Source organism: Trachurus trachurus (genome assembly GCF_905171665.1).
Source record: "Trachurus trachurus genome assembly, chromosome: 2".
NCBI classification, from domain to species: Eukaryota; Metazoa; Chordata; class Actinopteri; order Carangiformes; family Carangidae; genus Trachurus; species Trachurus trachurus.
In genome coordinates, this window is record NC_139914.1 from 15,067,670 (window position 1) to 15,082,906 (window position 15,237).

General features: G+C 40.7%; 1 protein-coding gene across 1 annotated transcript in view; it reads left to right on the forward strand.

The window, feature by feature from the left end:
- The window catches only part of LOC310999082 (dystrophin-like), a gene marked incomplete at its 3' end in the record, with an annotated part of 346,130 nt that overhangs the window by 107,291 nt on the left and 223,602 nt on the right, over positions 1 to 15,237 (forward strand). The window contains exon 2 of the mRNA XM_083989398.1: positions 13,780 to 13,841. Coding sequence (XP_083845524.1) covers positions 13,780 to 13,841 — 62 coding nt within the window. The remainder of the gene's footprint in view (positions 1 to 13,779; positions 13,842 to 15,237) is intronic.

Below are 15,237 nucleotides of genomic sequence, written 5' to 3' on the forward strand. Positions count from 1 at the left end.
GAAGATCGGTCCGTTTAGAGTTGCTGAAGAGTTTCTCTGATGACTTTAGGTGGAGGCAGGCTAACACTACCCATACACTTCCAGTGTTTGAGCTAAGCTAATTAGCGACTTTAGGTGGAGGCAGGCTAACACTACCTATACACTTCCAGTGTTTGAGCTAAGCTAATTAGCGACTTTAGGTGGAGGCAGGCTAACACTACCCATACACTTCCAGTGTTTGAGCTAAGCTAATTACGGCGATACGGCTCTATCTCCCTTGTTACTGCACGTACAGTGGAAAGGATGGTGTCTATCTGCTGGTCATGGACTCGGGAGTGAGGCAAGACAAGAAAAAAAATGTTGGCGTATCCCTTTAACCTTATCTATAGTGTGTCTATAAATGACAATATAACCTAATATAAGAGCAGCTTGTATCTCAGTGATTTTTGGCTGAATACCAAATCAAAATGCAGCATTTTGTATATTTCAGTTACACAAATTATTGAATGAATCATGCAGTAGTTTGTTTATCAGAAACGATGTGATTCCCCTGCAGACAGCCCCCTCTGTTCTTGTTGAATTTCCATCCTTGTCTGTGTTTAACATTTGTTATATGGGAAAGAATGTTATTATTTGGACAGTTACACATTTTACATTTCCCTGCTCTGAGTTTCAGCACATTAAATTCAAAGTAAAATAATGGATACCGCATTAAAGCGCCAAGTCTCAGCTGTAATTCAGTGCAGACGGAACTGCGTGGGAGTTATGGCCCTTTTAACACACACAGCCCAATGTAGAGATGTTCAGAAGTGTTTCAACAGATACACAACAAGTCAGACAAAATGGAAAACTCCTTTGCAGTCATATCAGTGCCTGTAGTCTTTGACCTACAGACATCCGGAAACGCTCGGTGTCTCCAAGGCCAAATGCAGCTGAGTCAGACTGAGATCAGCTGATAGACTCGGCCTCTTCACCTCAAATCTCTTTGTTTACCTCGGCTCTGTGTTAAAGATCATCATCAGTCCACAGAAAAATGCACAATGTGTATTGTAGATTATAATGTACTGTATTTAGAAGCTGTGACTTAAAGGGATACGCCAACTTTTTTTTTTTTTTTACGTGTCTTGTCTCACTCCCGAGTTCATGACCAGCAGATAGACACCATCCTTTCCACTGTGCGTGCAGTAACAAGGGAGATAGAGCCGTATCGCCGTAATTAGCTTAGCTCAAACACTGGAAGTGTATGGGTAGTGTTAGCCTGCCTCCACCTAAAGTCATCAGAGAAACTCTTCAGCAACTCTAAACGGACCGATCTTCGTCTCAGAGCTGACAAAAAAGGATGAGATTCACTAAACACGTATAACATATCAAAATGTACACAAAAGCCTCTTGCAGGTTCTGTATAGTCTGAACAGGAAGTTGGCCATTTGGCATTGTGCAATTTTGCCGCCAATTTTGGATCCTCATACTTGAACAAAATCCTCCTAGGGTATTTATCTGATCGATTTCCTATTTACTCAACCTCACTTTAAGACCTTTGTGATTTAAAGTTATCTAAAGCTTGAGTTTTCATTATAGCGGGCGGGCGGGTTGCGCCCTCAATTTTAATAATTTGCCCCCAAAAAAAATTCAAATCGCTCTCACTCCAACACACTTTGTCCCAACTGATTAAAACATCAAACACTTCTACATACTCACATGAGGTTTGGTCGCAGCACAGGAAGTAATGACTGAGATAACCATTTCGTTTCTATGACATTTCCCCAGTGTTCTCTGGCTCCACCTGTTGGCCGCAATTCAGAATGTATATAAAAATGCTGCTGTCTGCTGCCTCGTGCTCCCTGAAGCCAACATTTGCTTGCATTAACTTTAACTGTCCAATTGCCACATGTATATGTTAATATATGTGTGTGTACACACTAAAAACAGTTGGGTTAAAAAATAACCCAATTTTAACCCAACTGCTGGTTCAAATAAGGACGAACCCCTTTTTTGGGGGGGGGTAATTTTAACCCAACGGGTTGGGTTAATCTTTTTGACCCAACTTGAGTTGGGTTATGCTACAACTATTGGGTCGTGTATAAAGCACTTGCTCGACCCAATAGTTTGGTTAAAAATAACCCAATGTTGTAGTGCGCGGACAGCACTTTTCAAATGAACCGGCCGGTTAAGTCACAGAATTACCCAACCCTTAACCCAACAACTGGGTTACTCACTGAAAAACAACCCAATTACGTACACAACCCAGGAATTGGGTTAAATTCATAGCCCTATAACCCTGAAAATGGGTTACAGAGATAACCCAACATTTTTTAGTGTGTATATATACATATATGTATATGTGTGGCCTGAAGACAATTTGCAAATCTTACCATTAAGGCCTGAACAGCTATTCCTGGGTTTGGCCACGTATATAAATATATACTGTATATATGCCAACCAGTTCTGCACCTGTACATAAAATGAAATGTAAAAATATGGAGTTTGAGGGAGTTAGAGCTGCTGCTGCTGCTGCTAGATTTTTCCCCCTCTGCTATCTTTATGCAGACCTAAGCTGATTCTGGGTGTAGCTTCATATTTTAAAGACACATACTTGAGCCTGATATTGATCTTCCCATCGAGCTCGGTTCCAGAAAAAAAAAGAAAAAGCTGAAAAAAAGCAGCATTTCTGACATTAGAGCTCCCACCCTTCCCCCAATTCTGCCTTTTCCTGGGTGTCTTGACATTTGCAATAGAAATGCTGTTTCTAAACGGGGATACTTGGGCTGTGCAACATTTATGTGTTTTATGGGTCTATTTGCATCAATAGTTTATGTGTTTCTGACATAAAGCCCATCTCTCTGCTGCTTTCTGAAGCTTTCTGGTATTTCTGAATGTGCATTAAAGCTGTGTGCTCAGTCTGTGAATAAAACAAAAGTTGTTGAGGAAGAAGTAAACTCTCCATTAGGCTCGAGGTCATGGCTGTGCATCCTGTGTCATGTCTAAACAGGTCTGTGCAGGTTTGTGCGACTAAACAAGTATTTTGCTTTGCTGTAGAACAGACTACTGCTATCAGTTTTTGGATTTGGGCAATTTTCTGATATAATATCTCCTTTTTTTTCTCACTTTCGCTCCGATACGAGCCTGAAATCTGATCGCTGGTCGCAGTAATCCCCCATTCAACACAGATCTGAGCAATTTTCCAATTACAGGGATGAGAAAATACAGAGAGCCACTCTGGGATGATGAAAACGAGCAGAGAGGAGAGAAATGTGAGCGGGGTTGAAACGGTGAATACAGTGAAAACAAAGATGGAGGGGTTTTCTGTCTAATAAACCACAGCAGGAGGAAAGATTACGTTTCTTTATAGAAGTGGTAATTACAAGAAAGGCTGCTTTTATGGAGATATAAACCGGTGTGAGAAAGGGATGGGTGATCGTGACGCTGTGGGACGGAAGGGACGAGTGTGGATTTGAGTGTGTGTCCTGATTTGCCCAACATCTTGTATGTTTTTTCATCCTGAGTCGTCTTTTACGACATAGGCGAACAGGACCGAGAGTTCCCAGTGTGTGTGTGTGTGTGCGCCTAATCTGCGTTCATAGTGAGGTTAATCCTTACCTGGCAGAGGCGTACACTGGGTTAATCTGGAGCAGGTGGTAGCTGCACACACACACATACACACACAAACACAAAAGGTAAATAATAGGGCAGAAAAAGGATTTGCATTTCTCACATTTGAAGTTGTAATATTTCAATTTAACATGTGTGATAATGCATAAAATCTTGTTGTTTTTTGGGGGTTTTTTGTAGTTGTAATGCTGAATTGTGTTGGTGTGTTTATCTCTGCGGATTAGGGTTGGAATTTTTGTTTTCGCTCTTTCTAGCTCATGCTCTGTGTGTGTGTGTGTCAGCCAGCCTGGGCCACATTTGAGTAATGATATATGCCCTCAGTAGACTCATAGCATCCCACAATGCATCACCTAGCAACATGTACCTCTACCACTGGCCACTGCTGACCTGATAGCTGCAGTGTGCGACCCGAAGCAGTCTACCTGGTGTAGTTTGTGTTGGTCTTTTTATCTCTGTTTTTACCTGGAGAAACGTGTTTTTATTGTTGCGTGTGGGAGATCTTTTATGTCTGAGACTCAGTAGATACATGCACACTAAAAAATGTTGGGTTATCTCTGTAACCCAATTTCTGAGTTATTGGTGTTGAGGTAAATTTTGGGGTTATTTTTCCAGAGTGTAACCCATTTTCAGGGTTATAGGGCTATGAATTTAACCCAATTCCTGGGTTGTTCAAGTAATTGGGTTATTTTTCAGTGAGTAACCCATTTGCTGGGTTAAGGGTTGGGCCATTCTGTTTGTCTCCGCCCGCCACCACAGCTACCTATAGACCCTTTCAGAGAGTATAAACAAAGACAGGTGTTACCAAGGATACTAATTAAGGCTCCATTCCATTTAGTGTACCAGAGCGTTTTCTAATGAGCCACACCTGTTTTTGTTTATACTCTCTGAAAGGGTCTATATGAATATATTGGGTCGAGCAAGCGCTTTATACACGACCCAATAATTGGGTTAAAAATAACCCATCGTTGTAGTTAGCATAACCCAACTCTTGGGTTGAATATTCAACCCAAAAGTTGGGTCAAAAAAGAATAACCCAACCTGTTGGGTTAAAATAAAAAAGGGGTTCGTCTTTATTTGAACCAGCAGTTTGGTTAAAAAAGAAAAAAAAAATACCGCCATTCCGACCATAGGAGGCAAAAAATTGTCGGAATGATGAGACGTTTGATAGAAAATGAAGTGTTGCCATTTAGACAATTAGAGGCCTATGTCGGACTGGTGGGATGTTGGAATGGCGGTTGCCCCCCGGTTGAGTCACCTCAGCCTGGACAACCACCACCAGCTTCCTGCTTTCAAATGCACAGTCCATCAGGAACAAGGTGGATGAGCTGGAAGCGTGGGCTAAATTTAAACCTGAAGTTCGGGAAACTTGTCTGCCAGCATTCCCTGAGACAAAGTAAAGAAATATAAATATCAGAAAAATCTGCTTAAAAGAATTCCTTCCAACAGCTGAGCCTCTTCCTTGCTGCTACCACTCTACAGCAGCTTCGGTGCATCTGTGCCTCTCCAGCTGCTAATTGACATTGAGGTTGACACAAGCTCATCTTCCTCTCTCTCGCCGCCACTGCTCTTTCTTTTCCTTCCCTCTCCCTCCACACCCCCTCCTCCCCCCCCCCCCCCCCCTCTCTCTCCGTCACTTCTGTTCCTCGTCTCTCAGTAACGACCTCGTCTGATTGGAGCTGGTCACAGATTCCTTCTGTGGCTAACGACCGTGACCGTTGCCTTGGCACCCGGCGCCAAAACAGTAATAAACATGGCCGTTGCACCGGGGCCATGTTTGCCTTCGGTGGGGGGGGGGTCTTTACTTAGACACTCTCTGAACCCCATTAGGGAAGAGACAGGCCTGTTGATTGATCACACAGATACTATGGATGTTTCCATCTGGTGGAAATACATTAGAAATACATTTTATCTGCTGGAAATACATTAGAAATACATTTCATCTGTCAGAAATACGTTAGAAATGGTTGGAAATATATTAGAAATGCATTTTATCTGTCGGAAATACATTAGAAATACATTTTATATGTAGGAAATACATTAGAAATAGATTTTGGGTTGATAAGTGCAGGTTCTGCCTAATCCCCAGGCAGACGTGACATAAAAATCACATTTCACCTCAGTTAATCATCATTTCATTTGAATGTGATGCTAACAGCCGAACCGTAACCATCACCTACAGCATAATATATTATAATATACACAGCAACTGTTTAGGAGATTTAATAACTTGAGTGTGAAACACCACGACACCCGTCCTTATAATTGCAGAGATTTATTGCTGTTAGATTATAAATCAGATGTGTGGCAGCAGCCGGCGCGAGCTGAGGATTACATGAGCTGTGGGAGGTATCGCAGCTAATGTGGAGAGATTTAGTGTCATTTTCAGCATAACACAACTTTAACTTGTGCTTAATGATTAGACCAGATGAAAGAGTTAGAAAATAAAAGTGCAAAATGAAATGCTGTTTTTTGTCTGGTGTTGTGTTTAAATCTCTTTAAATTAGAAAGGCATTTAGAGTTGTTGTTGGTGAAAGAAGTGTTCAGAAGTTCACACCCTCTTGCAGAAATTGTTGGTTTTGTTTTTTGTTTTTTTATGGGAAAACTTGACTAATCAGGTGTTTTTTTGTTTTACTTGTTTTTTAAAATCTCTGTAAAGTAGAAAAGCGTTTTCATTTAGAGGAGTTGTTGCTGCTTTGTTGAAATAAATGCTCATAAGTTCAAACCCCCTTTGGAAATTTCTCCTCCTGGGTCAAGGAAGGAAGGAAGGATGAAGGGAAAGAAGGATGGAAGGAAAGATAGAAGGAGGGAGGGAACAGATTGTGTTGATTGGGTCAGAAAAGGAAGGAAGAAATAAGGACGAAGGGAAGGAAGAAAGGGAGGGAAAAAGGAAGGAAAGAAAGATGGAGGGAGGGAGGGAACAGATCAGGTCAATTGGATCAAAAGAGGAAGGAAGTAAGGACGAAGGGAAGAAAGGAAGAAAGGGAATAAGGATTGTGGAAAGAAGGAAGGATGGAGGAAGGGAACAGATTGGGTCAATTTGACCCATAAGGAACTGTGAAGCCATTTACTCACTAAATTGTGTCAACTAGGGCTGGGACGATATGCTTTTCTCCCGATTCGATTTTTCTATGATTTTTTTGGATGGCGATTCGATTTAAATTGTGATTCTACGATATTGCCGATTCTCTCTATGATTTTTAGTCTTTAGCATTTTTAACATTTATCTGCACACAAACACTGCCTATAAATTAACACACTCCATTATAAAGTGAACTTAAACCCTTTTCAAAACCTGGACTCTCTGGATGTAAAAAAGGCGAACAAATGCACCATGCACAATATTTAAAAAAATGTAAAAAAAAAAAAAAAATCAATTTAAAAATCGTCAAAAAAGATATCGCGATATTTATGGGAATCGATTTTTTTCTCCCACCCCTAGTGTCAACCATTTTTAAATAATAATAATAATAACTAAAACCATTTAGTTTGCTTATCCTGAATGAAAGATGCAACATTCCACTTTATCTAAAGGCTCAACAGGTGAGCAGACAATAACTAGACCACACACTGCTTCATTACACACCACGCTGTCTGAAGGTAATGTGTGTGTATGTGAAGGTAATGTGTGTGTATGTGAAGGTAATGTGTGTGTATGTGGCCTCTGGGGAGTTCAGCATGAAGCTTTCAGCCTCAGATGGTCGTTAGAATAAAACCTCCAGCAGTTTCCTGCTCAGCTGAGAGATCAGAGCTTTGCTTTCTCCTCCTTGTTCCTGTCCGAGATGAGATAAGAAATATTAGGAAATGAATCCGTGCGCCGTGCCGGGGCGAACTCTTATCTTTACCTCACTAATTCAGGGGTACTACACCTTTAAGCTTGTTTTAAAAGCAGCTCTCCGCATGAGCGACTGCTAAATGCCGCAAAATGAAAATGGAACTTAATGACTCACATTGGAAATGTATTTATGAATGTTTCTATTCACTTCCTAGGAAGAGAGAGAGTGCTCTTCTTGTCCTTTTCTGCTTTGGAAGAAAAAAGACATTAAGAAAGACAAAAAAAACTTCCTCCTGAGCTGCTGAAGTGTGAAAACTTTCATCTTTTTGGTGTATTTAGAGTTTTTCTCTTTAGCAGCAGAGGGCAGCTGTGTGTGGGAACGGTCGCTAATGTTTCATAACACAGCAGGAATTTTTGTGCCTTAAATTAAAGAAGGTCACTGGTGTTGTTGGAGCTCATTTGAGCAGCGTAAACTAAGTGTTGCTTTAAGAAAACAGTGTGATGTGATGTTAGCGTTGTGACTGGTGGAAGTAGAAGATGTGAACACTTTGGTTGTAAAGGGATGGACATGGACAGCAGCAACATCCCAAAATGATAATACATACGTAGTCTAAGAAAAAAGGTGGAAAAGTCAGGGGCCCATAGTTTTCTTTCAGGGGCCCCAGAATTCCTAGCAACGGCCCTGTTTGGAAGTGAAGTCAATTATTTCTGAAGTGATGACAGGCTGTGATATCTGTATTAGATTTATTCACAAACACTGTAAGACTGTAATATTTAAACTGGTGTCTGGACCTGCTTCTGTTTGAGACGGATCTGTCTTCTTTTTTTCTTTCTTTCTTTCTTATTTTCTCCAATCATTTCCTGTGCCATTGTGCTCCTCGTCCTCCACTTTTCTCCTCCGCTCCTCCTGGATTTAATATCCTTCCTTCCTTCCCTCGCTCCCTCTCCTCGCCACCTCACCGCTTCATTTCCTCTCTTTCTGTTCTTTCTGTCACCTCTTCTCAAACCCAGATTAAGCTCCTTGAGTTAATCACATGCGTGTGGCTGTGTGCATGTGTGCGTTGTGCGTCTGTGTGTGCCTGTGCATAATGCTCTGCGTGTGTGTGTGTCTGTGTGTGTGTTGAGCTGCAGCAGGTTTCCTGAAAGCACAACAACCATTTAAATGGACTATTGATCGTGACTCTCCCTCTCCTTCAGTCTCTGATTGTTTCCTTCCTCTCACGCACACACACCCTCTCTTTGTGATGTGTACATATGCAAATTTCTACACATCCCCACAAACACACATTTATTTATTTATAGAGACACACACGTTTTTCGGCAGCCCAGACTGGTAAACTGTGAAATTCCTTAGGGAGCGAGTAGCTGCAAGGTGCCAGGGAGGACACCAAGAACCAAGCACATATGAATAACCAGGTTATTAATGTTCAGTGTGAATATGATGGAATCAAAACTGAGCATAACAGCCCTCACACACTAAAAACAGTTGGGTTAAAAAATAACCCAATTTTAACCCAACTGCTGGTTCAAATAAGGACAAACCCCTTTTTTGGGTTATTTTAACCCACCGGGTTGGGTTCATCTTTTTGACCCAACTTTTGGGTTGAATATTCAACCAAAGAGTTGGGTTATGCTAACTACAACTATTGGGTCGAGCAAGTGCTTTATACATGACCCAATAGTTGGGTTAAAAAATAACCCAATGTTGTAGTGCGCGGACAGCATTTTTCAAATGAACCGGCCAGTTAAGTCACAGAATTACCCAACCCTTAACCCAACAAATGGGTTACTCACTGAAAAATAACCCAATTACTTAACAGGAATTGGGTTAAATTCATAGCCTTATAACACTGAAAATGGGTTACACTCTGGAAAAACAACCTAAAAATTTAACTCAACACCAATAACTCAGAAATTGGGTTACAGAGATAACCCAACATTTTTTAGTGTGCAGATACCACCCATGGGTGCACAAGGCTGGTTAAGGTCATAGCTGGTTAGCTTCAGGCACCAAAACCTCTTGCTTTGGTTTCTATAACTATATATATAATGTTATTATATTGGAATATCTTTTTCATAAATAAAAAAAAATACTGAATGTGTATTCCCCCTTGAAGCTCAGGTCCTCTACCAGAGCTGTTCCTAGATCAGCACTCCTCTGGGATCACTGTTTAGCCCTTGTTTTTCGTTTTTTTTTGCACTTCTCATTTTCCTTTTTTCTTTTGTTGCTATCACTTTTGAATGCTAGGCTACATCCATCATCACAGCCTTCCTCCGCTATGTCGTCACCAGTGGCGTGCACAGACTTTTTGAAGGGCAGGGGCGAAAAGGAAAAAAAGGGCACATATAGCGCGTCCTCGCCACTGAAGAGGGCACTTTAGCACACGTTTTGGCTCCTAGAGGGCACTTTAGCACACGTTTTGGCCTGGTTTTGCCTTGTTAATGTAATGATAATGAAGTTTTTTAATTGAATGGTAAATTTAAAAACAAGCAGTTAGCAATAGTAAGATTACAGATAGCTCCTTTAACGCAGACTGATAAAGGCTATTGAGAATATGATACAGTAAACAACCCTCTATTTTACTTTTCTGAATGTTTGTCAGACAGGGTAAGAACCTAAAAAATATTGAATCATTGCTACTATAAGGAAGAAAATCAACCTGAAACATAAATGGGGACTGAAAGAAGATTTTAAAATTGGTAGGATGTGCTGTTTTTAGTAGTAGAGTCTGACAGAGGTCAAACAAATGCTGCTGATACTTCTCCTTAAACACAGCGTTAGAGCACAGGTGAATTTCTTTCTCAGGGTAAGGCAATGAACACATAGTAGCTACTGTACTTGTGCATGCGGAGGTTCACTCACAGGCAAGATAGAGCATCATGGGAAAACAATGGGACACACACAGAGATATGGATGGATTACCTGCTTTAGATGAGATTGTTTGCTACATGATTCTATTTCATTCATGCTTCACTGCTCCGACTGCCATTATCTCTCTCTTTCTGTGTGTGTGTGTGTGTGTGTGTGTGTGTGTGTGTGTGTTTGGCTATATACCTGTAATTGTGTATGTGTACCGGGATGTGTGTGTGTGTCCAGCAGCAACTGACTACAGTGCACTGCTCAACGCGGGACCTTTTTAATTAAAGGAGAAGTTTCATTATCAGCTCCATTAGTCAGTGCCTGGCCAGTGTCAACACTCCCTCTCACACACACACACACACAGGCAGAGTAGTGTTAGCTTGGCTGCTATAATATTTAACCTGATGTTCTGTCTCAGGATGAGAGTGTAATTTATTATCCGCTGTAATGGGAAGTGACCCCATTTCCAGTCAGATGAGGGAGGCGGGGGAAAGGTGTTATTATAAGTCAATGTGTCATCATTTCTATTATAATGCATGTCACAGGCCACGTTACATTCTTCTGCTACTGATGAAAAAATAAAAAAAGCATGTACGTATATTATGGTCTTTTCTGGAGAACGGACAGAATTCTTCAGAATGATGGTGGACATCCTGGAAATGATGGTGATGAGTGAGAATTAAAATACTTAAATTAGATATAAACTGACTTTTCATTCAGCAGCACCATCATGTTTACATTCTGATTTGGTACATCCAAAAATAATGATATTCCTTAATAAAGGGATAGTTCAACATTTTGGCAAATTGGCCCATTGCCATAATCCCTATAGTCATAGCAGTAGGTTTGTTACCTTTAATTGTCGGTGCAAGCTGTTTTTAGAACGGCGGAGCAGAGCCGTGAGCTGCTCAGAGCTACGCTACGGAGGCTCATTATGGGATTTCTTGGATTTTCCTCATCAAATACACAATCCAACAACTCCACAACTCTCTGGTGGACAAGTTGTGAGCTGCACATTCACCACGCTATGAGATAATAACACAACGTTACCACACAGAGTTGTTTTAGAGGGAAATACAGAGACTGTTGATGAAAAACTGTCCCTGAAGGCAACGTGCATCAGTGGTTTTGCATGAATTTCCCTCTGTGTATTTGATGAGTTTGATGAGGGAAACCAAGAAATCCCATAATGAGCCTCCGTAGCGTAGCTCTGAGCAGCTCACGGCTCTGCTCCGCCGTTCTTAAAATAGCTTGCACCGACAATTAAAGGTAACGAACCTACTGCTATGACTATAGGGGTTATGGCAATAGGCCAATTTGCCAAAATGTTGAACTATCCCTTTAATTACAATTTAAAATTTCTGGAATTTCATGTTGTATATGATTTGTTGTCATCGAACCGACCAGAATCAAACAAGCAAGTGGCCCAAGTGTCGGGTTTACCGTTACCTCGGTTACGGCTAACTAGCTAATGTTGGCTAACAAGCCTGCTAACAAAGTGGTAAACATGGTAGCTAACTGTTACCCACTAAATATTGTTAACGTTTAGAAGAAACAACTGCTAATGTAACACGCAGAGGGTGAAGTTTACTATTTGTAATTGTATTGTCAGGGCTCTCAAGTCTCACGCATTTGGCGTGTGACACACGCATTCCCACCCGTTCACACGCTCACACGCCACACATTGTATTTCTCACGCATTTAAATTACCACGGTGACGTCCACCACTCGCTTTAACAGTGGGACAGATTTGAGGGCGCACTGATCACAGGAGAGAGGTGAAGAGACAACAACACTGTTACCTGTTGTAGCCTACTGGCCTCAGCCTGTACCATCGCTAAAACACCGACGACCAGTGAGTAACGTAACGAGTCAAAAAGCCGCCGACTCTGATCACTGCCTGAGGAGTTTGAAAGCAGCCTCTTAACTTCATGAACGCAGCTCAAACGCCTGAGCACGGCGACCAAGCTTTGATAAACACACCGGATCCGCGCCAGTTTACAGTAGGAGCTTAATTAAAAAAAAATTTAAAAAAAAGCGCTCATCGCGGTGGAGCGGAGAACAGCGGAGTTTCCTCTGCTGCAGCTGATGATCAGCTGACATGTGGTCAAGACGAAGCTGTCACAGTCACAGGTGTCTCTCATCTCATCTCATTATTATAGACTTCAACCTCAGAGCTCTGTCTTCAGACTGTCCTGACCTGTCCCTGAACATCACACAGAGACAACATGGAGCTGCCTGTGTGATTGGTTACTGAGTTTTATTAATGTTTACATCAGGCTGCGTTCAACTCATCAGTCAATGCTACTGTGATTTATACAGTAATCATATAGTGGCAGGAAAGACCATTGCATCTGTATCAAATATTGTGTTGAACAAGTTCAACTTGAGGAAAAATGTTTAGGGTGTTTTCACTGTTCCTAAATGTAAAAATGGGTCACATTGGACCCTCAACATTATTTAAAGGTTAAATAATGTGTTACTTAAACATTTTTCATTGTGCTGTGCTCTAAAAATAAACTAACAAATACTAGTGTAGAGTCCTGTATAAGTGCCCAAAATAAGTGATTTGAGGGCATCCTCCCCAAAATTTTGTGCGCGCTGTGCGCGCAATAGAACATTCGCATTCACTGTGCCCCCTCCAATTTTTGGGTTGCATGACGCCCGTGGTTAACTTATTCCAGTCATAAATCATAAATATTTTTGTTTGAATGAATTTATGCGTCATTTGTCAGACATCCATTCCCACTTCAACCAAATCCCCGCTGCCGCTGGTAAAATCTCACTCTGAACTCACTTCAAAACTTGAGAGCCCTGTATTGTTATAATTGCAATAAATCTGTGTAAATTGATTTACCAGAAGTTACCACAACGTCCATTTTTCTGGGTTCCCGTATGTTAGCCTCCCACCTTTTTTGCTACTGTGCTTCTGTGTTTTTACTGTGCCATTAAAACCTTGTTACTGTTACTGTAGGCAACAAAGTGTTTTCTATTTTCTATTCTATTCTATTCCAAAGTAACATCACCTGCTCTCACATACACAATGATATAGGAAAAAAATAAAACAAACACAATCTGGCTAAGTCATGCATATTTATGGGAGAAAAAAAAACTTTTTCTTTTGGATTCTTTTGGATTTCTAACGGTATTTAGATTTGTTGGCAGCTGCAACTGTAATGTTTTTTTTGTTTTTTTTCCAAAATCAGAGTTTCATGAGCACAACAAGTGCAAATTGTGCTGTCTCACTGCAGTTTACTGGGTGACGGCGGCAGCTGAGTGCCAGCTGATATGATGAGGATGCAATTAGCCGTGAGCAAGATTAGTGAGGCCTCTTCATGCTGAGCACCACTTGCCTTCTTGTGTGCGCGTGTGTGTGTGTGTGTGTGAGAGAGAGAGACTGTATTCAGATAGACCCAGTTCAGCATCTTCAGTTTGTCTGGTTTGTAGTGGAACTTGTCAAAGTGTGTGTACTTTCCACTTTCTTTTTGAACTGCTCTCACACACACACACGCACGCTGTCGGTACTTCCTCCTAACTATTTCTGTTTTTCTTGTGGCAGATGAAAGAGAAGACGTCCAGAAGAAGACTTTCACAAAATGGGTAAACTCACAGTTGGGTAAGGTAAGACAGCTTCCTGCTTCCTTTTCAGCTATCGACCCTGTACTTCTGTTCTCCCCATCTAACACTGTGTGTGCTGTAGAACTGAAGCCAGTGAATAGAAGTCATTCAGACTGAATGAAAACACAATACAATTTAAAACTAGAAAAAGAAGCATTTCCAGCAGGAAATGCGTGTGAATGCTGAAAGCAGCGGAACGCTATTGCTGAATGAGCTGAAGAAACTGCTTAGGCAATGTTGAAAAAGGCTAAAGCTAAAACATAAAACTTGAACCTGAGAGATGAATGTATTTCTATGGGTGGAAGAAAGAGACTTTGTTACTAAGTGCTTCCCAAATTTTCCCTCTTTACCACTGGAACAGCAATGGGAAACAATGTTATCATTTACTCCTCATCACAGAGGAATCACTTCGAAATTGTACAATATTATTTTGGCTCTTAGCGACCATTCAAATGTTAAACTTAAGTGTACATGGGAAGTGGAACTTGGAATACAAATACATGAGGAGTCCTGGGAAAAAGCCATAGAGAGGGTCAAATCTACCACTTCTTGTGCACGTCTTGGACTTATTCAATTTAAAGTTCTACACAGGGTGCATTTCTCCAAGTCTAGACTGTCGTTACTATATCCGGAACTGGAAGACAAATGTGATAAATGTCATGGCTCTCCTTGTCACCTCAGTCATATGTTTTTTCTATGTCCTGTTCTGAAAGATTTTTGGGCGGGTTATTTTGTTATTATGTCAACTGTTCTTGGTGTAAATCTCCAACCTTGCCCTCTGATTGCTATATTTGGGATTCCTAACCCCTCACTTGCACTCAACTCTACACAAAAGGATATTATAGCTTTCACATCCTTACTTGCAAGACGTTTATTATTGTTACATTGGAAATCTGCTAAATATCCTTCTATCTCCCGGTGGCTTAAAGACATGATGTTTTTTTAAAGCTTGAGAAAATTAAATATACATTAAGAGGATGTACAGTAAAATTTTTCCACAAATGGCAACCCTTTATTTCCTATTTCACTAATTTAGAGGTACTACCTGATTGAATTTCTGCCTATTACCATTGTACATTTTATATTGCATAAACAACCAGTAGTATGCGTGTTTGTCGTGATGTGCCGAGTTGGGGCATGGGTGGGTGGGGGGGTGTTCACTGTTTTTGTATGTCTGTTTGTTTGTTTTTTTATTCTGCACTCTGTAATTTAATGTAATTATTTTTCCTCTACAATTTTATCAGAGTGTGTTTTTGTTAATTTTCGTTTGTTGATGTGTATATGTAACTGTTTACATATACATATATGTTAAAAGAAAAAGAAAAGGATAATTGTATCCCTGTAATTGGAAATATCTAATTGTACTTTTCAATAAAAAGATTTTGGAAAAAAAAAAAAA